This window comes from Grammomys surdaster, unplaced genomic scaffold, assembly GCF_004785775.1.
Source record: "Grammomys surdaster isolate TR1022 unplaced genomic scaffold, NIH_TR_1.0 125956, whole genome shotgun sequence".
Lineage (NCBI taxonomy): Eukaryota > Metazoa > Chordata > Mammalia > Rodentia > Muridae > Grammomys > Grammomys surdaster.
In genome coordinates this window covers 2,351,496-2,375,241 of record NW_021620775.1, presented here as the reverse complement: position 1 = coordinate 2,375,241, position 23,746 = coordinate 2,351,496, and the positions used below count along the sequence as shown (strand labels likewise).

The 23,746-nt window shown below is 49.1% G+C and overlaps 1 protein-coding gene and 1 long non-coding RNA gene across 2 annotated transcripts; one reads left to right on the top strand and one right to left on the bottom strand.

The window, feature by feature from the left end:
• Positions 1-7,835: 7,835 nt before the first annotated feature.
• LOC114609416 lies at positions 7,836-11,898 on the bottom strand. Its single transcript, XR_003709503.1, has 3 exons — positions 11,861-11,898; positions 8,343-8,408; positions 7,836-8,188 (listed from the first exon to the last, which is right to left on the bottom strand). It is a non-coding gene; the product is annotated as an uncharacterized LOC114609416 (long non-coding RNA).
• Positions 11,899-13,047: 1,149 nt separating this feature from the next.
• Positions 13,048-15,517, top strand: Hes1 (hes family bHLH transcription factor 1). Its single transcript, XM_028753780.1, has 4 exons — positions 13,048-13,396; positions 13,544-13,639; positions 13,883-13,970; positions 14,594-15,517. Exons 1-4 carry the CDS (start codon positions 13,289-13,291, stop codon positions 15,145-15,147), a joined length of 846 nt encoding a protein of 281 aa, XP_028609613.1. The 5' UTR covers positions 13,048-13,288; the 3' UTR covers positions 15,148-15,517.
• The last annotated feature ends 8,229 nt before the right edge of the window (positions 15,518-23,746 follow it).

The window sequence follows — 23,746 nt, the reverse complement described above, 5'->3', positions numbered from 1 at the left end:
TGGGTCTTTATGGAACGCCTTCTCTATGAGGTCTTTACAGAGCACACGGCTTGATCCTACAGCCTCTCACGCCTGATTTCTACGTGTAGTCCCTGTGATCCTTTAATGTCATGACTTGCCATCATCCTGCAAGCTCTCTTGGAGCAAGTGTCCTTTCTGGCCCCAGGGTCAGGCGGGCTTCCACAATGCTACACTGACTTTTTTTTTTTTTCCTGGAGCCTCCCTGGAATAAAGACACAAGCTTCTCACGTAGCCTAGAGGGAGGGGTCAGTGTAAATCATCTGCTGTGCAAGCATGTGTGCCTGAGTCGGGGTCCCCATCACCTCTGTAAAATGCCTGTATAAACCTCTAATCTCAGCACTGGGAGGCAGAGACAGAGGGTTCCAGAGCTCACTGGTAGGCAGTCTAGCTGAATTGTCATACTCCAGGTTCAGTGAGAGACCCTGTCTCAAAACAAATTACGGCTGAGAGTTGTAGAGCATGATCACCCAACATTGACCTTTGGCCTTTACATGCACTCGTGCACACGCACACACAAAACACACAGAGAAAGAACAAGACTAGAGTCTCTTGCAGACACCTGGCAAGTTGTGATGATTGTACAAGTCATGGGAACCGGTTAAAGCTGCCTCAAATCTATCCACAAGCGATAGAGAAAATCAATAATGCTCAAGACCCCCAGTCTGGGCTGTTCTACACAGTATTGTTCTGAGCAAGAAAGCAGCAGGCCCCACACAGGGTTTAGTTCCAAAGAGTCCATTGTTATTTCTCCGTTTTTGGTCAAAGCACTTGGCATGTGTGGGTGTTATTGTATCTCCCCCCTTCGTTCACTGTCTCAAGGTAAACACCTGTGATTCCTCAATGCCTGAAGAGTGAATCAGTATCCGCCTGTTCAAACCAGCAGAGGCCACATCAAACAATAGCCCAGAAGCTAGCATTAATCATTAAATAGGCGCAAAGATGAATACACAAGCAAGCGAGCCATTTTTCCATCTCTCTCTCCCTCCTTCCTGTCCTCTCCCTCTCCATCTCCCTCTTCCCCCTCCCTCTTTCTTTTTCTCTCAAGTTAACAAAGCATAAATGTTATCTTTGACCTGTTCAGGAAATAACTGCACTTTCTTAAGCATTCAAGACTTGTCAAGTTCAAGACTCATAGGGCAGATATTCAGGTGGGAGAGGGTTCCTTCCTTGAGGCCTCTGCCAGCTATTGAATAATGGCCTGAGATTTGCAGGGAACACCTGCCTTCTTAATAGTCACACACCAAAGAAAAATGGACCTTCTCAGCCAGGGCTGGCAGATACAAGTGTCTAGGGTGGGATTACTGCGCTATAGTCGCACCAGGGAGCAAAGTGACCAACGGCGATGTGGACATCTCGAGCACACGTGCTTTATTGAAGGTAAAACCAAGTCCAGCGGATTATGCCGAAACCACAGTTGTCAGTGAGCCTCTCTCGCCTTTCCTCCTGTCCTATGTGTGCTGAATTAAAGCTTCATGGTTAAAAACTGGGGCTCAAGCCTGACATGGGTCACATGTCTATAATCCTACTACTTGAGGAGTAGAAGGAGTCCAAGGCCAGTTTGGGTTTCATGTGACATGAACACAGCATGTTCACAACAACAACGAACAAACCAGAGCTCGTCCCTTGAGGGATAGTGGATCGATGGCATCACCTCCCACAGGTGTCAAACTCGAATCATGTCTCACTTCCCTTCAGAAGGCCTCTAGATGGCTGAATAAACAGGTGAACAAACTATCTAGTGCAGTCAGAGGCCACAGGTACAAGGACAGTCATGTGTCCCAGGTTACACCAGTCTCGCTGACTACTAAGAACAGCCCTGCCTCTTGTCCTCAGTGTGCCCCAGCTGAGGTCACCCACACAGACAAGGAGTCAGACAGAAAGGTCTTGGATGTTTATCTTTCCAGTAATCTTACTTTTGTAAGTCTGGGACTTTTTGTTTCCTTGTTTGAGCATTCTTCTGGAGTCCTGGGCCCCCTTCCCTTGAGCTGGGCAAGGTAGGAGAAGGGCATCCCATACCCTGGCCCACATTCTTTCAGATGCTCTTGGCACCATGCGTATGGTTCCTCTCTGTGAGCCAGGGCTCACTGCAAGGAAGTCAAGGCCACTCCAAGCTCTGACCCTATCTGCCAGCAAATAAACGCCTGCCACAAGGTGTGGGCAGCAAGAACCTCCTCCCTGGGAAAGCAGTGCCAGATCATTTTTAAAGCTTTCTCTTGGCTGTGGAGCTGTGATTCATTTAACTAGGTTGAAGCTTCCATTCTGTCAAATATGGGCATGGACCAACTCATTACAGGGCCTTCTCATCTGAAAATATTTACATTCCATGAACATTTTTAGATGAGCGGAAGTACTTTACTTATCAGAAATACACATATAGGAAAAATAAAAGCATCTAAACATGTAATTATGTTTGCAAGTTAAGTATCATATATACATACATATATTCATACATATATTACATATACTAACATATGCTAATACATATATATGTGATATATATATCTATGTGTGTATATGTGTATATATATATGTGATAACACATATATCTATAATACATGTGTAATATAGGTATTATAGATATGTGTATTATTATGTATGATATATTTGTATTATATATAGGTATTATATAATATATATTAGTATATGTTAATGTACTATATATAAATAGATATTATATAGAGGGCTGGAGAGATGGCTCAGTGGCTAAGAGCACTCACTGCTCTTCCCGAGGTCCTGAGTTCAAGTCCCAGCTACCACATAGTGGCTCACAGCCATCTATATGGGGTCCAATGTCTGAAGACAGCAACAGTGTACCCATATAAATACAATAAATTTTAAAAAGATATTATATAGAGAAATATATATTTAAATATACTATATATAGTATATTATAAAATATATTTATATAGAAATACATATTTATATACAATTGTAATATATATATATATATATATATATATATATGCATACATATATATATATGTGTGTGTGTGTGTAAGAAAATTGAGGGTCTGAATTACTATGTCACACAGCTAGAAATCAAGTAAGCTCCAACTTGAACTCAGGCAGTCTGGTTCCCAAGGATGTTGGCCTTGTAGAAACTCTGCTCATCCATTTTTCCTGAGCACACACATGGTCTAGGCTCAACATTCCTAATGCAAGTAATCATCAGGTCAATCAAACCTCAGCTGGAGATCAGTTGCCACTCCCAGAGGAGGGCTCTATGTACGTAGCCGGACCTTGCCCCTGTGACTTTATAGCCCCCTTTATCACTCAGCACCATAAAACCACAGGTGTGTTGGCCAGCTCTATAAAAACAGGTGTTTTGTATGCTGCAGTCACCTAACCCAGGGGGTCGGAATATGATTACTATTTTCTTCTTGACTGCACAGAATCTCCCACGAGGAGCTGACAGGAAAAGAGGACGGAGGAAGGCAGGGGACACAAGAAGTAGAGCCTCACTTCCCTGGCCTTTCCTGCCCTTGTGCACAGCCTAGGTGAGGGCCCGCCAGGGTCACCTGTCCGAGCTGTGTTCCTCACTTTCTCCGACCGTCTCTCAGAAGGATGCACGGCCTACCCCTGGCACTGTTCCCCTTTCTACCTGCTTTGCAATGATGAGACCTGCCTGCCTAAATCTTACTTATTAACTTTGCATAGATATGGGAGGCTGAGATTACGGGAGAATTGTTTGGGAGTGCAGTATCTCGCTTCTTCCCACGTACCTTACCCTGGGAATTGCTTTGTACCTGCACACTGCCGTGTGCTGGTGTGTGTTTAATAACCATCAATAAAGATAGGCCTGGGAAAACACGGACAGACACAGATTCCTCAAGAGAGGAGTATCCAGAAGGGTGCTAGCTGCCCATAGGTGATCACTAGGAGTTGTCAAAAGTAAACCCACCCCTCTGACTAAGCAGTTAAAAGTTTGGAAAATACGCTCAGCCTGAGGACCCCTCGACTGCCATACAACTGGTCTCCTTAAGTCAAAGCTGATTCCTGAGTTCATGATCCAGACATCAGGGTGTCCACTCTGCAGGAGGTATTTGCCAACTAGCTCGTTTATTAGAGATCAAGAAAACCGAAGAATGTGAGATGCAGCTTGGCATATGTCGCTTACCCATACAGTGCTTGCCTGGGGAGTACCCTGGTTCCAATCCTTGGCACCACACACACAAAATGCTCAAGTAAATAAATAATCAAATGAATGTCCAATAAGGAAATAGAGGAAGGGGGGACATTTTTGAACTATAAACCAAGAATGTCACCATTCCACACAGATGAATAACATTTGTATAGTGGGTAGATATGGAAGCAACTGTTGAATAGGTACATAACTCTGACTCCCACATACTAGGTGCTCAAAAAATATTTGTTGTGCAGAATTAAGCAACTAACTAAACATGGAAAAAATAAATCTAACCTTCACTATATTGTCCAACCACTGTCAACAATGTTCATTAGACACAAAGCAAACCTATTAGGACCCTTCCACCAAGGTGATAGACCAGTCCAGACACCAAGTCTCTGTCTGCCAACAACAGCAGGCCTTTGAGAGTAAGAGAGGAAGGTACAAATCATCCAGGACAGTACTTGAACTTGAGTACTTGGTTCCTAAGTGACTGTGGCAGCCTGTTGAGATTAAGGCCCAGCTGGATATTTGTGTGAGCCACACGGTGCCTGGCAACCTCCTCCAGGAGCTAGCAACGTACTTGATCAAGAGGCCTCCTGTGAGGTCAGGCCAGCCAGGCATGCAGCAGCATGTTTCCAGAGATCTCATTTTCCATGGGCCTTCTAGGATAGCAGCCAAGATTGGCCCTGTTGCAGTTCAGTCCCACAAAAGGAAGAACTCTTCACACCACGTCCACAGACTGAGTAACCCCAAGGGGATCCAAAATTGTCTCCACCACACCCACAGAAGTTGAGGGATAAGAGAGATTAAACTGGTCCCACATCTCCCTTTGTTCTGAACCACCCCATGTCCTCTCTGGAACCTCGTCCCCCCAGTGCCAACCCCAGAGCAGGCTGTAGTCTCTCTGTTCCATTCCCTGACACCATGAAAACTCTCTTCCATTCTATGAGATTTGATCTATGACTATAGCACTACAGACCACACAGAACAGATGATTAACCACTGGAAAAGGGCACAAGTCCCAGGATTCTTTCAAGGAATCTCAATGGGAAAGCCGGTGCCACTTTCTGAGGTCTCCCAGGGGAGACTGGAGCAGACACTTGTGACATCTTCCTAGATTCTCTTCCTGAACTGTTCTCTAAATTCAACATCCCAAAGGAAAATATTTAGTTCACACACAAGCATCATCTCTCAGCAACTTGGGAAATCATTTTTTGTCTTACCCATCCATCTGATAAATGTGACATTGGCTCAAAGTTCAAGCAAGGTCTCTCTCTGTGTTCTATCCCCTAAAGTCATGTTTTCTGCTCCTGAGAGAAAAACATAGCATCTGAAGATTCAGATTCAGGGGACAGAACTATTCTCTCTCCCAATCTTCCAGCAGTGGTTCTCAACCTTATAACGCTGTGACCCTTTAATACAGTTCCTTGAGTTGAGGTAACTCTTAACCATAAAATTATTTCATTGCTACTTCATAACTGTAATTTTGCTAGTTATGAATCATAATGTAAATATGCAGAATACATGATATACAATCCCATGAAAGGGTTGGCTGACCCCCTAGAGGGGTCTGGATCCGCAGGGTGGGAGCCATTGTTTTAGTGCATAAAGATTAACCATAAGAGAGAAGACCATGTGGCTTGGCTTGGCTTAGATGACTGGGAGGGACCAGGCTGCCTGTTCTTGCAGCCCCCTACAAAAGCGTTCCTGTCCCCTGGAACTGAGAAGTTAAGATTCCTTCCCTCACAGAGAAGACAGGATGATAAGCTAGCCTGGGCAAAACACAGTAGAGAAAGTTCAGAGGAAGACCCGTTAAAAGAGCCATGATTGCCGGGAGGTGGTGGCACACGTCTTTAATCCCAGCACTTGGGAGGCAGAGGCAGGCGGATTTCTGAGTTTGAGGCCAGCCTGGTCTACAGAGTGAGTTCCAGGACAGCCTGGGCTACACAGAGAAACCCTGTCTCAAAAAACCAAAAACCAAAAACAAAACAAACAAAAAATGAGCCATGATTACCCAAGGTGCTGAGCAGCATGGCCTCTCCCTTCTCAGCTGGGATACAGGGTAATGCAGACAGTGATTTGAAATGTCCTTCTCCTATGGAGATGGTAGGATGGAGAGCCTGAGGCTGGTCGAGGTTTTGCTACTCCTTCTCCAGAGAGGCAAGCACACTTGTACAAGCCAATTCCTCCTGGCCTGTTTCCTCACTCACTACATGGATGAAGAGTCTCTGTTGTGCCCTGAGCCTATGACTTCCTATAATCCGAGACAAACCGGAGTGTGGAGATTGAAAATATATTGTATATATTCACCCACTTCATACACACACACACACACACACACACACACACACACACCCTGCTGAGGTACTGGGAGTGGAACGTAAGGTCTCATATCACTAGACAAGATCTCCTAAGACTAAGCTGTATCCCCAGCCCTCTACTTTTGGAGACAAGATCTCTCTAAGCTACCAAGGCTGGTCTTGAACTCTTTAACTCAGGTAGGTCTTGACTTTGTAATCTTCCAGCCTCAGAGGGATTTATAGACCACCAGGCCCAGCTTATATCATTTTCAGTCCTGAATTATACTCAACTGATTTTTCTGGGAAGTTATATTTATTTTGGTTTTGATTTTTAGAGAGACTTGAGTCTGATGTCACCATTTGAGTGGCTTATTTGCATGCCAAAGAATTGCAGATCCTGGGTTTTGAAGGCCCCAGCTTCACCCCCACATTCCTAACCTTCCCAAGGCCCTTGAGCCTGTCTTCACATGCCTCAGTCATTAACCTAGCTGGAACCTTTCATGCCCTTAGTCCTGAGGTAGCAGCCCATGGTGCCTGGGAATGCCTTCCTCAGCCCTGAGCCTGCAGGCTTACCTCACTTAAGTCTGACTCTGAGGTTAGGCTATTGGCTGTGAGCACAGTTAGGGCCTCCCCCTTCCCCTGTGGCTCAGCCAAGTAGGAGAACTGAGCAGACCACGGGCACCCCACCCCCACCCTGCTAAGAAGGGCCTTCTTGGCAGCCACCCTCCTTCAGAGCCCATTAGGGAAGTGCACATTCCCTTGGTCTCTTGGCCTCCAGTGAGTGTTAGGGGGCGGGGGAGCATTACAGGCTATTAGCCAATGTTGAAAGCCTCTGTTTTCCACCCCCTCCCGACTTCTCCTAGCACCGTCTGGGCTTGGCTAGGAATCAAGCAGGCGTTTTGTTCAGAAGTGGCGACTTATTTTTATCAAAGATGGAATGCAGTCTTGCAGTTGTTTCCAGTGCCTCTTCATGGCAACCAAACTCTTGTTCCAAGCATTCCCGATCCTGCCTTTCCCAGGAGACATGGCTCTCCTTTCTCCTTCTAAATGCTGGCCAGGGAACAGCTTAAGAAGATGAAGTTGCAGAAATTAAGACTCATTATTAATGTCCCTACTTTAAAATGCAGGCCCTGGCTGGTGACTCTGTAAATCCTGCCCTAAAACAATCTGAGGACCACAGTACTACTGCAGTGGGTAAGCCTGGGCACTGGCTATGCCCCTGCCCTGCTAAGCCTTACGTTGCTGTATATCCTCCAGCTAGCTCCTCCCTTCTCTAGCTTATGGTGCCCACTAGGAAGTACAGAATGCCAAACCTTTCTGACCACAAAATCTTTGGATCTGATAGAAGCTGTGGACCATCCTTGGGTAAGAAAGTGACACACTTGTTCATTTGGGACATATTTATTAGACATAAAGACATATAGAGGAACAAATTCGAATGCATTTTGGGGGACCGTTCTGGTTATGAGAAGTTCTCTCTGGGGATTCTGTGATGAGCTCAGACTCTTAAAGAAGACATCATGATGGTGACTTCAGTAAACCATACAGAGGCCATCCAAATGCCTGCCTGAGACCAGGCCAGAAAGGCGGCCACAGGGAAAGTGATCTCCAGCTTCCTTCTTGCCCCCCCAATCCCCGTGTCGCCAGGAGGCACCCACAGACAAACATGCAAGCACAGGATACTGGAATGTCAAATGTGTTTCTGGACACTCCCAGCTGCAAGGAGCCGGCTGCCACCCTGGAGGAAAGGCAAACATGTCTCTTCTCTCCTAGGCTTTATTTTTCTCACGGTGTCTGAAAGGGCCGTGATCAGGTGATATGTGTGGGACTGCTCCCAGTACAGGTGCGGGGCAGGTAGGAGGGGAGGAGAGACCCGCCCCATGTGTACTTACTCAAAGCTCTTTCAATAGTCCTGCCAGGATAGCTCTTGGCAAGGCAGCAACCTAGTCTCCGGCAGGCTGCAGGGAATCCGAGTGTGAGAAAGTCAGTCATGCGAAGGAGAAAGAAAAAAGCTTTGAGTCCTCAGGCAAAATACCACCACCCCCCCTTCCCTAGGTCTAAACCAAACCCACAAAACAGTCCCAAAAACCTAGGGGGAAGGGGGAGTCTCTCCCAGGCTACGGACATTTGTCTTATGGTTTAAAAGCAAACAGGTCAAAGAGTAGTACAGAGAAATCAAGCCCCTCATGGGTGGTGGGTTACACTGGGAGCAGGCAATGGAGAAGCCCCTGTTATGACTGATTACTGGGTATGACGCAGTGTGTAAGACTGCTTTATTGACATCATACTGGAAGCAAAAAGACCTCCATTCAAAACACGTCCACTGATGCGCTGGACTCAGTTTTTCCCCTGCTTTGGGAGTAGGGGAAGATATGACTGAAAAACGTTCCAGGGAACTTTTCAAGTCTAAAAGCTTTTCTAGATATTGAATTTACTGCCCCCGTCGGAGGGCAGATAGTAATTTGACAAACCTTTACTGTTCAGAGTAAGAGACTAAAACCTCATCTGTGGGTCCCTTTGCAAAGCAACCTTGTTCTTGAATATTGAGGAGAGTAGAGACCCAGGACCACCATGATTTTTGAACCCTATTGCGAGGGGGGCAGTGCAGAGGCACAAATTTATGCATAATGTTTGGTCACATGAGCCTGCTGTCCCTCTCTCTAGAAGTGTGTATGTGAAGTCACTTGCTCGTTCTAGCAGGGTAAATGGTCTAAAGTAACAGTTAAGGAGTTGTGATTAACTCTTTGACCCATGGGGCTGCTGGAGGCTCCACTGGGAGACCCCAAGTGATTTATTTATTCATCCATCCTCCACACACCTGGCAGGAACCAACCCAAGAGGCAGTAGAAACAGACTAGAGAAACAGTAGAAGGAACAAGGCATGCCAGGTTAGGGCATGAGGGCTTCAGAGCAGACAGCAGCCACAGTCATGACAGACCTTATGAGAGACTCCGAAGGGTTTCAGAGGGAACCTAGAGAGGGGTAAAGTGTCCCCTGGGGGATTCTGGGAGTGAATTTGTGCAGTGTTCTGTTGTTGAGCATTTTTGTTGTTGTTGTTGCTGTTGTTGTCAAGTAAGAGCTTTTAAAGAAGCCTGGTTGTTGAGGTTACAGAAAAGAGGGTAACCCCACAGGTTCACCTTACACTAGAGGATTTCAAACATACAAGAAAGCCCCTGTTTAAAAGGCAACCAACTATTTTCAGTAGTCACTACTTTCCCATCTGCTTAAGACATGAAAGGAGTGCCCAACCCCATTGGTCCAGGTTGTAGGGCAACAAAGAAGGCATTGTTTATCCATTTCTTCAAACAAGGTAGGGCACAGCCCACTCTGAAAATCCCCCCCCTCTCTCTCGCCCCCCCATGGGAGGGGCACCCCAAGGGTGAAGCCAACATTGAGGTAAAGGTTTATCTGCAGGCTGTGGGGAGGGCTGGCCTGGCAGGCAGAAGAGAGGCTTAGAAGACAAAATGGTTAGAACCCCTTGAAATAACAGACAACAGCTCACCCAGGGCAAACAAGTTTCTAACTCAAGTCAGTGGAGTGTGTGGTTAGAGGCCCGGTGACCTGAACCAAGCAGGTAGCATGTCAGCCTACATGTGTTACTTAGGAGCCAACTCTACCAGTGTGATCCCCTTCGACAGTCTGTCTCCAAGCCCTGCCGTCCACTCTGGACACTTTGCTCAGAGCCATCTAAGGAGAACCCTGGTGTCCTCTCTCCAATATAAACCTTCTTTGTGGTTCTTCATTGTCTAAAGAGAAGGTTCAGAGTCTTTCATAAAGCAGGATGTCCAAGGGTCTTGTGTGGTGGTCTAATGTTTCTTACTTGCCCAAGCACACACTCTGAATGTTCTATGACTGAAGGTTCTGTACTTCACACGCTATGGGTACTCTCTTCCTCTCCAGGCCCATGACTCAGCATATTTCCAACGCCTCACCCATAGTTTTCTGAGGTACAGAACACAGATCCTCTCCACCAGTAACTTGACTAGAAGCTTAACGTACGAGTAGTTCTCCTGGATTCTCTACTTCGTTTTACTTGTGTCTACTGTCTCTTTTAAAGGCACTCCAGGGTAATCTTCTGGGAAATCCAGATAACAGCCATATCACACAGATACCTGGCAACGAGCTTTCTAAAGACACTGTTATGTACCACACCTGAAGAAGGTGTGGCTTCGTACTAAAGGCACCCCTCCGGATCGAACCCCCTCAACACCATCTAAACCCCCAAAGGGAAAAACAGAATCCCCAAACATTGGCCAGAAAGCCGCGTTCTGTGCGCCCCTGCAGTAGGTCGCAGAATACTCCGTGAGAGCGGCCACTATATCTCCCCTCGTGGTAATCTCAGGGTTTAACAGTGTCTGGCACTCCATCATAGAAGAGAGGGGGGCTTGCCCTGCCCAAGGTCATGCAGTCAAAGAACCACCACCTCATCCCGGACCAGAGCTGGAGAAATCATTCACATGATCTCAGTGGGAGGTTGGGGGAGGGGAGGAAGGGACGAGCCAGTGCGCCTTGTGTGCCAGACCTCCCGGACGCGGGAAAGACTGGGGGCGGAGATCAAACAAGGCGCTGGGATCCCGAGCCGCCCCGAGTTCAGGGCGGCGGGAAAACTGAAGGGGTCCGGGGCACTCGCGTGGAGGCAAGGGGCGGACGACCGGGGCAGGCAGGAGGAAGGCAGGCAGGCAGCCGCCGGGGCAGTGCACGCCGCCCGCGACGCGCGGCAAATCCCCCAGGGAGGCCGCCGCCAGAGCCCTGGCGCTCCCGGCCCGGCGCCCGCCACGTGGCACCCGGCGGCGGCGGCGGCGACTCCTCCCGGCGCGCGGCCCCGGCCAGCCGGCAGCACGCAGCCGCCCGTCTCTTCCCAGCCGGCCGCCTCCAGGACTCAGCGAGGGACCCGGGGAAGGGGCGGGCGACCGCGAAGCCGCTGGAACCGCAAGGCGGCTGAGCGGAGGCAGGAGGCTGACCCGGCCGCTTCCTAAGTGCGGTCAGGCATCTCGTGACCGCGGCGGGCGCCCGGGCCTCTTCCCCCCCCCCCCCCCCCCACAGTCGCCGGGGGGGTTTCGGCCGCGCCCAAAACCCCAAGCCGGGAGTCCGGGCGGGCTTGGGGGTGGGGAGGTGGGAGGTGGGGGGGACACGAATTCCCCGATCGCCACCCTAGGGCGTGCGCTCCCCGCCCGGAAGGGCTGACCTTGGCCCGGGGGTGGGGTGGGAGAAGGAGGCGAGCGCGGGGGGCTCAGCTTTCGGCCCGCCGCCCCCACGGATTCCTGGCTCGCTCCGGCCGGAGGAGGGGGCCCCCCCGGACACACGGACACACACACACACACACACCCCACACGCAGCGCGCGCCAATGAGCCCGGGCCAGGCGCAGGGGGCGGGGTTTTCCCAGGCTCGAGCACAGCAGCTGCTATTTACCTTCTTGGCTTCTCCCGGGGACTAGAGGCGGCCCCCGCTCCCGGCCGCCCGCCGCCGGCCCCCGCCTCCCTGCCCCCGGGGCGCGCGCGCACACACACACACACACACTCACACACGCACGCACACACACACATCCTCTGGGCCCCGGCCGCAGCCGCGGCGGCAATAAAACATCCTGGCACGTGCTCCGACTCCAGGCGCGCCCTCGCCGGCCGGCTGATGTCAAACTGCAGCTCGGCTGCTGGAGCTCTTAAAGGGCTCGCGCGCCGGGCACCGAGGCCGCCTTGGCCGCCCGCGGGGTGAGGAGGCGAGAGGTCCGACTCCCTTGCCCGCCGTCTCTCCCTACTGCCAACTGGGAGCCTGCGGGGAGAAAGGTAGAGAGTGGCGGAGGAGCGAGCGCGCCCCTCCTGTGGCATTGCTATCAAAGTCCCCCTTGTTCATTTTTTTTTCGTTTGAAATTCCATTTCCTTTCTGCCCAGTAGGAAATTATTCTGATTGTTTCCTGGAGAAGCGTGAGATCCAAGACTGCAATTCCAGGAGACGAATGAACTGGCTGGAGGGGAGACAGGCATCCGAAAGACACCTTGCTCTGAAAACCGTGCCTGGGAAAGGCATTTGGGGGGAGGATAAGGGTGTGTTTAGTATTGCTCCCCTGCATGAGCAGTTTTCACTCCCCCTAAGCAGAGTTCCAGAGGGAACTCACGAAGACCTTAGAGTAACACATCCTCTTTACCTTGTTCCCTCCTTTTTTTAATCACTAAATTTTGTCTTGGCGTGTATCTTTTCATAGTATTTTTCAAACGAACTTATTATACAAAGTAGCTATATTGCATGTAGCAAGAACAATAAAAACCAAAGACGTGGCCACAAAAGAAATAGATCAGACGAAAACCAAGGCGGAAAAAAAAACCCTCTAAAGCAAAGCCCAGAGGAAAGAGTTAGCAAAGGGTTAAAATCCTTTTGATTGACGTTGTAGCCTCCGGTGCCCCGGGCTCAGGCGCGCGCCATTGGCCGCCAGACCTTGTGCCTGGCGGCCAATGGGGGGGCGCAGTCCACGAGCGGTGCCGCGTGTCTCTTCCTCCCATTGGCTGAAAGTTACTGTGGGAAAGAAAGTTTGGGAAGTTTCACACGAGCCGTTCGCGTGCAGTCCCAGATATATATAGAGGCCGCCAGGGCCTGCGGATCACACAGGATCTGGAGCTGGTGCTGATAACAGCGGAATCCCCCGTCTACCTCTCTCCTTGGTCCTGGAATAGCGCTACCGATCACTAAGTAGCCCTAAGACATAATAAACCTTCAACTGCTCAGTAGTTATTCTTATGAAAGTCAAGTAAAAGGCACGTAAGCGAAAAAAAAAATTTTTTTTTGCGTGAAGGATTCCAAAAATAAAATTCTCTGGGGACTGAGAAGAAAGGAAAAAAAAAGAAAATGCCAGCTGATATAATGGAGAAAAATTCCTCCTCCCCGGTGGCTGCTACTCCAGCCAGTGTCAACACGACACCGGACAAACCAAAGACAGCCTCTGAGCACAGAAAGGTAAGACAGTACCTGCGTCTCTCTAATGCCCCTAGAAATTAAGTGGGTTGTGCGCTGCGGGGCTCCTTTTGCTTTTCTCTGAAAACCTCGGGGTGAAATGGCAGATCCCGTGGGAACTCAGGACTTCTTCCCCTCCCCCCTTTGCAGTCATCAAAGCCTATCATGGAGAAGAGGCGAAGGGCAAGAATAAATGAAAGTCTGAGCCAGCTGAAAACACTGATTTTGGATGCACTTAAGAAAGATGTAAGTGAGCAATGCTGTTTTTTTTTTTTAATTACGAATGTAATGACATTTCCCAGGCACAAAGAACTATACTCTTTGCCTGCTGTGTGTGTGGATCTTACCCCGCCAGCACTGCGTTCCCACTGGCGGGAGAGAGGCCGCAGGGTCCTGAGATGTGGGACATTCGGGAGGGGACCTTCAGAACTCGGAGGCAGCTGACAAGGGGGGGGGGTCTCACTTTCATCCCTTGTTTCCTTTGCGCAGAGCTCCCGGCATTCCAAGCTGGAGAAGGCAGACATTCTGGAAATGACAGTGAAGCACCTCCGGAACCTGCAGCGGGCGCAGATGACCGGTAAGGATCGCGCGTGCGTCCCCTCTCTGCGGGTGTCCCTCTCGGCTGGCGGTGATTTCTTCCAGACTTCCGCCCGCGGTTCTGAGAGGCATTCAGCTACATTTTACTGCCTTGGCTCACTCTGGGTTCCCACGGTCTGGGTCTTATTTATAGCCACAACTCCCAAGTTGTTACTGCTCCGGAAATGGAGGGAGAGGTTGTAGCCGAGAGGGGTGGTGGTGGGCAGCTTGACTCTGGTGGAAGCCGGTGAGGGCGAAAGGACGTAGGACTGAGGCAGTTTGGGGCTGGATAGAAGGTAGGGGTCAGTGGCTTACCACCGGTCCAACCCCTGCCGCAGGAGGGGAAGTGGGATTTGGAAGGCGCCTTGGGTGGCATTGCCCAAGGTCAGGTCGCGCGCGGGACTAGGGTGGCAGATCTGTAGCTAAGATCGGTTTAGATAGAGGGGAGTGTCCTGGCTTATGTCCCCAACCTAGGGAGAAGGAGCTGGCTGTTCTTAGCCGTACCCCACCCTCCCAACCCCAGGTGGTTCCGGAGGCGCGCTGCGGGGACCTCCCAGGGCGGGAGGCTGTGGCTCCCGGGCCAGGGCTGTTCGGTGACCCGTCTTTTCTCCTTCTGGCCTGCAGCCGCGCTCAGCACAGACCCGAGCGTGTTGGGGAAGTACCGCGCCGGCTTCAGCGAGTGCATGAACGAGGTGACCCGCTTCCTGTCCACGTGTGAGGGCGTTAACACCGAGGTGCGCACTCGGCTGCTGGGCCACCTGGCCAACTGCATGACCCAGATCAACGCCATGACCTACCCGGGGCAGGCGCACCCCGCCTTGCAGGCGCCGCCGCCGCCGCCCCCGTCAGGACCTGGCGGTCCCCAGCACGCGCCATTCGCGCCGCCGCCGCCGCTAGTGCCCATCCCCGGGGGCGCGGCGCCCCCTCCCGGCAGCGCACCCTGCAAGCTGGGCAGCCAGGCTGGAGAGGCTGCCAAGGTTTTTGGCGGCTTCCAAGTGGTGCCGGCTCCTGACGGCCAATTTGCCTTCCTCATCCCCAACGGGGCCTTCTCCCACAGCGGCCCAGTCATCCCTGTCTACACTAGCAACAGTGGGACCTCGGTGGGTCCTAACGCAGTGTCACCTTCCAGCGGCTCCTCGCTCACTGCGGACTCCATGTGGAGGCCGTGGCGGAACTGAGGGGCTCAGGCCACTGCTAACCATAAACTCCCTAGCCCACCTCTCTCTTCTGACGGACACTAAATACGAACTTGGATTTTAGGAAGACACTTTTATAATTCGATGGTTACTTTGTTGCTTTTTTTTAATTCTAAAAAGTTACTTTTTGTAGAGAGCTGTATTAAGTGACTGACCATGCACTGCATTTGTATATATTTTATATGTTCATATTGGATTGCGCCTTTGTATTATAAAAGTTGAGATGACATTTCGTTTTTTACACGAGATTTCTTTTTTTATGTGATGCCAAAGATGTTTGAAAATGCTCTTAAAATATCTTCCTTTGGGGAAGTTTATTTGAGAAAATATAATAAAAGAGTGAAGGCTTTTATGTCTTAGAACTGATTATTTCAAAATTTGTTAAAAAAAAAAACACGGGGGGATTGAAATTCATGTAGTTTGGGAATTCAGAAATAGGATTTTAAAAAATGTTTTAAACAGGAACCATCACCAACACTCAATGATCTAAAAAGACCTAATTTATGAGAATTCATTTGATGGGGCTTTCCTGATAAACTTAAAGACAAACAGTCCTTATGTTTTTTCCTTCCGAAGGGGCGACTCCCACCTTACTCCCTGGGGTAGCCACTAACCTTAAGTAAAAAGCAAGCTACCTAAGCCACACCGCAGCCTTCCAGTGGCAGCCTTCCAATGTCGGGGTCTTCATTAGTGTATCCTTACTTAGGCACAGCTACGCAGCCCCTAGCACCCGCATCACAAAGTTTGAAATACCTCTCTTCACCCTCTTCAAGCAAGCTAAAAAGGTCAACAGATTCTCTCTGCCAGGGGACAACTAGTTAGACTCCCAAGTGGAGCCGGGGCCAGATGATTAACAGCAGACATATGTTTCTGATAAGTTTCTGCGCTTGACTTTAATGGAGAAAGCATGTGGGGGCTGTGCTGGCAGGCACACAGGCCGTTTTCCCCCTTTTAATACAAACAGCAAGCGACCCCTTCGCTTGGTCATGCCCCATTTCCAGGCAAGATGTGGGCTCCAGATAGAAGCAAAAGGGTTGTCTCGGGTTTCAGCTCACACAACCCTCCTTAACAAGTCCTAACTCAAAGCGGACAGCTTTAAACTGTGCCAGGATCTGCAGGGAATTTCTTCCAAATCCCATCACAAAGGCTTGTCAGATTTTCTCAGATTTGGCCAGGTGTTTGACTGCATCCAGGTGTTGGGGAAATGAAAACCACGAGCCCTGCGAGACCAGACACATCAGGCGCGCTGTGGGTCTGGCCGGCGCGCCCTTCCTCCCCCACAGCCGGCCAGTCCTCCGCCCAGCCCCCGCCCCTCCCGCCCGCCTCTCAACCCCACCCCCACCCCCTTCCCCTTACTGCGGCTTCTGGGAGGAGAAGGATGAGGCGGGAGAGATCAATCTTTGAAGCTTTCCTAACAAAGATAAAGCCAACGATTTTCTGTCTTGTTTCAAAAGCCTTACCTCTCCCCCGCCTGGCTCTAGCCTTTCCCACAGGCCAGCGTGGAGTGCGGCTCTATCACAGGAATGATCTAGCAGACAGCAGCCCGTTCTTTCCAGTACCTTCAGCTTCGACCCCCGGAGAGACAGGTTTAAAAGATAGTTGGGTTTTTTTTTTTAATTGGCTCCTATTTGCCTTATTTTCTGCACAAGAAAGATGTTCAACACATTCTTTGGCGTTCTATTTTTTTCTGTCGTTTTCCTTTTTGTTTATACATAAACATGGTAACAATTACTCCAATAAGACACATCCCAAATTCAAAAATCTGGTAAACCCTGTCCTCTGTTTCCACCAAGAATTCTTAGCTTCTTTAGTAGAAATAATCCAGACATCAGGATCTCAATTTTATAAAAGTAATTCCGCTTACATTTACGGGGGACGGACTAAAAGGAAAATTTCAATTTCTTCATGCATCTTTATTAATGTCACCAAAAGTGTCACTCAGCAGCATCCGGAAGAAGCAAAGTGAGAGGAAAATAAACCATTTGTTCTTTTGAAAAGAACCCCTCTACCCTGTAATTTGGGTTTACATTATTAAATGAAGCCTTTTCGGTATTATATGGGGTACAAGAAAGACTACATCCCAGTTGGGGGTTTTTATATTCTTACATGCCACTGAACTCACGGCAGGCATTGCCTTGGATAAGTCATTTCCCTTCTCTAGGATAGGTCCGAGTTCATAAACGGTATAGATGTATTTCTTAGACACTGCTGCCTCCTGTATCCCTGCTGTTTCTTAATTAGTTGCTGGGGGTGGTGGAGATGAAGCATCCTGGTTTATTCTGGCGTCCCTGCAGATCCTCTGGGCCTGGCCTAATTATACCGCCTCTGGGCACACCCAGCTGCCTTGCCCCTCTACTAGATCCTGATGAGCTGATCTCTCCTGTGATAAGGCACATCTTCAAACTTTGTCCTTGAGGCCAGAGACCTCGCAGGCCTCTCCTTCAAGATCCTTGGAGCCTCTCCCGTCTCGGGAGGTTTCTGGCATCAATCTGGAGAGGTAGAGGTCAGGGCCTGATTCTGGGTGAGCAACTGAGGCTCGGCCCCTCCTCGGGTCTCATCCTGCCCCCTCCCACGCGCTTCTGCAGTGGGGACCCAGAGGTTTAACCGGACCCCCTCATCGTCACGGGGAACCTGTCATTAAAGTCAATTAACTTTCCCCACACCCTTTGGCCGGTAACAACCCGCCGCTCGCTTCCTCCAGGCTTCTAAGTGCAACCAGATGGGCGGGCGAACTGCCCCCGCCGCGCGCCCGCCGGGGTGGCTCGAGGTTCCTGGGAGGCCTCGGGGACCGCGGCCGGGCGGGAGCGGCCCAGGGCGGCCACACCGGGCCGGCCCCGGCAGCCCTGCGGCCAAGGTGGCTCGCTCAGCAGGCCCGGCTGCTTTCTGGCAGGAAATGAATAGCTCCCAGATGAGCTCAGGCAACCTGAGAGGTCGTGAGAACGGCGCGAACCCCCGCCTGTGCAGCCGGCAGCCTGCCAGGCCGCGGGGAGGGCGGGCGGCGGCGGCGGGAGGCCCGGCGGGCGGCGGCGGGGGCGGCGAGGGGCGGGAGCCGCTGACACACGAGCCCGCGCCCGCTCCCGCTGACAGGCAGGCCGCCGCCCCCGCTTCCCCGCCCGGGGCCAGCGCCGCCCAGGCAGCAAGCCCCAGCCGCAGAGCCGCGGCCGCCCGGCTCGCTGGGGGTGGGGCGGCCTGCCAGTGTTTTTCCAGTTCTCCCGGTAGCTCCGGGCAGCGTTTAGAAGCCGCGGAGCTGGGCGGGGGCCAGGGTCAGAGCACCGGAGGCCTGCTGGGCCTTGCCAGGAGCCAGGCCAGCGGGACAGGAGAGGGCAGGCAGGGACCACCTCGGACCCCCCAGATGCCTTGTACAGGACCAGGATGCTGGGCGCCCTAAGAAAGGGGAGCCTCGTTTCTAGGCACCTTGAGCACCTACTAAGCGCCCGGCAGCCTGCAGCGGGTGTTAAGGTGACAATCCCGGTGGCGACGCAGCCCTGTTTAGCCACCGAGACAGACCCGCTTGTGACTCATCCCACGCGTGATGTATTAGGTGCCAGGGCTGAAGTTTAAACAGAGAGCGCCCAGACAGATGAGTTCTTAACTGAGGAAGAAACTAGGGAAGTTTTTCCCTTCAGGCAGGGAGGAGAAAACCTCAACACAAAGGACAGGCAGCTCTGGGTGTCCCCTAGTGTCCTGCTGTTTTCTGGCACAGGTTCGACTGGAACTGGAGACCAAAGCCACCTGCCTGGACGATAGGGATGGCCGGTTATCCTCATTTCTCCAATTAAATGGTTTAACTTGAAAGAAAGAAAGAAAGAAAGAAAGAAAGAAAGAAAGAAAGAGAGAAAGAAAGAAAGTCCCAGCACTTGGGAGGCAGAGGCAGGCGGATTTCTGAGTTCGAGGCCAGCCTGGTCTACAGAGTGAGTTCCAGGACAGCCAGGGCTACACAGAGAAACCCTGTCTTGAACCCCCCCCCCCCAAAAAAATCAGGAGCAAGTTGTGGTGGCCATTCCCCACCCCCCGGAACTTGGGAGGTGGAGAAGAAGGGAGGGAGAGAACAAGGTCATTTTTAGTTAAGTAGTCTGGGCTAGCCTGGGCTACCTGACACTGTCTGAAAAACAACAGAAATATAAGAGTTAGGATTTGGTTGTCAAAGAAAACACAGAGACAGTTAAAATGTAGATATAGATGGGGAAGTTTTAGTTTTACTTTCTTTTTTTTTTTAAAACTAATGTTTTACTATCATTTTTGTATTTACAATTTAAAATACAAAAGTCTTGTTAGAGGTCAGAAAGGGGAGAAGTGGCCTTACTTCCCTGCCTCTGTTCTTGTTCTACTGAGACATAGCAATCAGGTTGGAAGCACACGGTCTGGGTCACCTTCACTAAGTGAGTGAATGCCAAATCATCCATCTGTTTGTGCTGTGGTTTTGTTGTTAGCTTTTTTTTTTTCTCTCATTAATTTATTCACTTGACACCCCATCTCAGCCCTCCTCCTCTCTTCCCAGTCCCACCCTCACACCCCTCCCTCCGTTTCTCCTCTTAGAAGGGGAGGCCCCCCCATGGGTAAGAACCTGCCCTAGTATATCAAGTCCCAGCAGGCCTGGGGGCATCCCCTCTCACTGAGGCCAGACAAGGCAGCCCAAAGAGAGTCAGAGAAACTCCTGTTCCAATTGTTTGGAGATCCACATGAAGCCCAATCTGCACACCTGCCACTTGTCTTACAGATATGTGGGCCCAACCCATGAGTGTTCTTTGGTTGTTGGTTCAGTCTCTGTGAGCTGGGGCTCAGGTTAGTTGACTCTGTGGGTCTTCTTGTGTTATTCTTGACCCCTGCCACTCCGTCAGACCTTCCCTGACTCCTTCACAGGACTCCCTGAACTCCTCCACCTACTGTTTGACTGTGGGTCGTTCAGATCACTCAGAATGATCTTTTCTAGTTCCATCCATTTACCTGCAAATTTCACGATGTCTTTGTTTTTAATAGCTGAGTAGGATTCCATTGTGTAAATTTTCTTTATCCATTCTTCAGTTGGGGGACATTTAGGACGTTTCCAGTTTCTGGCTATATAGTATTTGAAATTCTAGCTAGAGCAATAAGACAACTAAAGGAGAGAGGATACAAATTGGAAAGGAAGAAGTCAAAAGTATTGCTATTCACAGGTGACATGATAGTATATATAAGTGACCCCAAAAATTCTACCGAAGAATTCCTACAGCTGATAAACACCTTCAGCATAGTGTCTGGATACAAAATTAACTTTAAAAAAAACAAAAACTAATAGCCCTCCTTTACACAAATGATAAACAGAAAGAAATTAGGCAAACAACACACTTCACAATAGCCACGGATAATGTAAAATTATCTTGGTGTAACTCCAACCAAACAAGTGCAAGGCCTGTATGACAAGAACTTCAAGTCTCTGAAGAAACTGAACTTTTCAGAAGACTGAACTGTATCTCCCATGCTCACGAGTAGGATTAAGATAGTAAAATGACCATCTTACCAAAAGCAACCTACAGATTCAAAGCAATTCCCATCAAAATTTCAACACAATTCTTTACAGAAAAAGCAATTCTCAACTTTATATGGAAAAAAAAACCACAAGATAGCTAAAACAATCCTGTACAATAAAAGAACTTCTAGAGGTATCACCATCCCTGACCTCAAGCAGTACTACAGAGCAATAGTAATAAAAACTGCATGGTATTGGCACAAAACCAGACAGGATGACCAATGGAATGGAATCAAAGACCCAGAAATAAAATCATACACCTATGGACTCTTGATTTTTGACAAAGAAACCCCAAAACCATTCAATGGAAAAAAAAAGGCATCTTCAACAAATGGTGCTGATCTGACTAACTGGATGTCTGCATGTAAATGGACTTGAAGCCTCTGCAATGGTGCTTTGTGGAAAGACCACAGTGTACATCAGCCATTATGGTTCCTAAACAACATAGGAAGTATGTTATTCACCAAATAAGAAAGCTAACAATGGGGCTGGAGAAATGGCTCAGTGGTTAGAAGCACCAACTGCTTTTCCAGAGGTCCTGAGTTCAATTCCCAGCAACCACAACTATCAGTAATGGGATCTGATGCCTTCTTCTGGTGTGTCTGAAGACAGCTCCAATGTACTTATATAAATAAAATGAAAGAAAGAAAAAGCAAGCTAAGGACGGCCTTTGTCCATTGATTTTTAGCATCTACTTGTAATTGTACCACACCCTAAGGGAGACCACAGTTTCTTCCATAGTTTCTAAATTTCATGCTACTTATTGAATCAGGCACTAAAGGAATAAAGGCATGAATTCTGTAGCTAAATGCTCACAGCCTGGCCCTCAAGAGACTGGGGTGAAAAAAATAACAATTTAACTCATTAAGTGTTAAATGATAGGAAAGGGAAAGTGTTACCTAAGGGCTGATACAACAGAGGGCTTTGTGCACCAAGCAACATTTTGGCCTTCTGAGTTACCATTAACATTGTAACCATAGACATTACCAGATTAATCAATAATTAGTCAAAGTCTACCTAGGAAAAATTATTGTCAAATATTTAACTTCAAGATTAATCATTCTGTGGTCTGGAGGTATAGCTTAGTCATAGATCCCTTGCAGAGGGACCTATGGGTGCCTGAGACGCTGGGTTCAATGCCTAGAACTTAAAACCCTACGATCGCCTAAAAAAGCATAGTCAACACAGTTAAGAAGGACTCAGAGTCAGGAATGTGGATTCCAGGGCCAAGTTGGCCACTACCTATGAGTTGCTAAGTGGGTTCACATAAGTTTCTGAGGTCTGGGTTCCCACCTTTTGAGAAGAGAAGGCTAAATCAGGAATCACTGAAGTCCTTTCAACAACATAGTCCTGAATGTGCTCTCCCGCTGACACACCTGTATGAGGTGTACTTCCAGACTGTCAACCACCATTAACACATGTAGAGGCTGAGGCCTCAAGAATGGACCCTGTAAATCACTACTATAATAAAAAAGGCCACACTTCAGATTCTTAGAAACCTGAGAGGGTAATAAGGTTCGTACTTCCAATGGGTTGCAACCTCTCTGGGGGTCAAATGACCTCTTCACAGGAGTTGCCTAAGACTATCGGAAAACACAGATATTTATGTTACAATTCATAACAGCAGCAAAATTACAGTTATGAGGTAGCAATGAAAATAATTTGATGGTTGGGGAGTCACCACAACGTGAGGAACTGTATGTAAAGGGTGTCACCCTTAGGAAGGTTGAGAACCGATGCTCTAGCGCCGTAGAGGAAGACCACAGTAACTGAATTTGTTCCAATATATTCTGCTGTGATCCTACCCTTTGCTGTGATTATCAGAGCAGGACTAGTTAAAACACTCCTGCTTTCCCTCTTTCCCACCCTTTGCAGCTGCCCCGCCCCTACCCTCCCCCCCACCCCACCCCCACCCCACTTCTTTAAAAAGAAAATGCAATCTGCCAGTCCTTACCAGGATTCCCTCCTTTTCAGAAGCCTACTTCCCCAACTGGGTAGGCTTTCCCCATTAGTCTATTTGCCTAATTAAGTGAACTTAATGAACTAGTCTGGTTAAACACCAATGCCAGTCTAAATTAGCGAACGGCCAAATCTTAGATATCCAGGAGGTACAACAGTCACTTTGAAAATACAAGTAGTGACTCTGAATCTAGTTTATACAAACACTTTGCATTTATAAGATGAACGTTGTAGGGGCCTGGAGAGATGTCTCAGCAGTTAAGAGCTGGTCTCAAGTTTGGTTCCCAGCACCCACATCAGGCAGCTCACAACAGTATGTAACTCCAGCTTCGTGGGATCAGAGGTCTCTGGGATGCCTGCACTCACACGTACATACCCACCTGAAGACCCACACACACAGCTACATATAATTAAGAACAGCACCAAACAGAGTGGTGTCATTCAAAGAGTCAGAGCAGGTAAACATGGCTCTGGTTTTATTATTTATGCTATAAATCCTTGTAACAAAAATGAGGGGAGCCTGGATCGCTGCCCAAGTAAATACTTGTAGTTGAAATTAATAATAAGGTTTTGCTGTGACTGTCTTCCTGTTTCTATGTGTGTTTCTCCCTCTCAGTTGCACGTATGGCTGAGTGACAATGGCCCTGGTGCCTGAGGAATACCTTTTTGCTTAAAGACTTTTTCTCACAAATGCGATCGGTTTTCATGTTCCGCCTACTTTATAATTCAGTCTTCAATGTGAGACATGAACTTTATAGATCTAGTTTACAAACACTCCAGCCTGGAGAAGTCTATTCGGGCTGACAAGCACTGCACCAGACTCAGTGCTTTCTGGTAGATAGTTTGTCTTCCATCAGCTTTTCCCATAGATATATGGTTTTAAGATTTATCCCTAAGGCTTCAAGACCATAAAATGGGATTATTCCTTAACAGACCACAAGAGAGTAAATTCAGTGTGTCACACTCCTTCACATACTCTTTGAATGACATCACTCTGTTTTGTGTGTGAGGTTTTTTTTTTGGGGGGGGGGGGGGGTTGAAACACCGGTTTATGGGTGGCCCCCGGGGTTGGTGTACTGCGTCCGTGAGCTCGAGGCTAGCCGTGTCTACAGAGTG

What these genes read in the sequence shown, in the direction of transcription:
- Hes1 (XM_028753780.1), top strand. Translation starts at nt 13,289, where the DNA reads ATGCCAGCTGATATAATGGAGAAAAATTCCTCCTCCCCGGTGGCTGCT. An exon ending in TGGATGCACTTAAGAAAGAT is followed by an intron (nt 13,640 to 13,882) that starts GTAAGTGAGCAA and finishes TCCTTTGCGCAG; the next exon opens with AGCTCCCGGCATTCCAAGCT. An exon ending in GCAGCGGGCGCAGATGACCG is followed by an intron (nt 13,971 to 14,593) that starts GTAAGGATCGCG and finishes TCTGGCCTGCAG; the next exon opens with CCGCGCTCAGCACAGACCCG.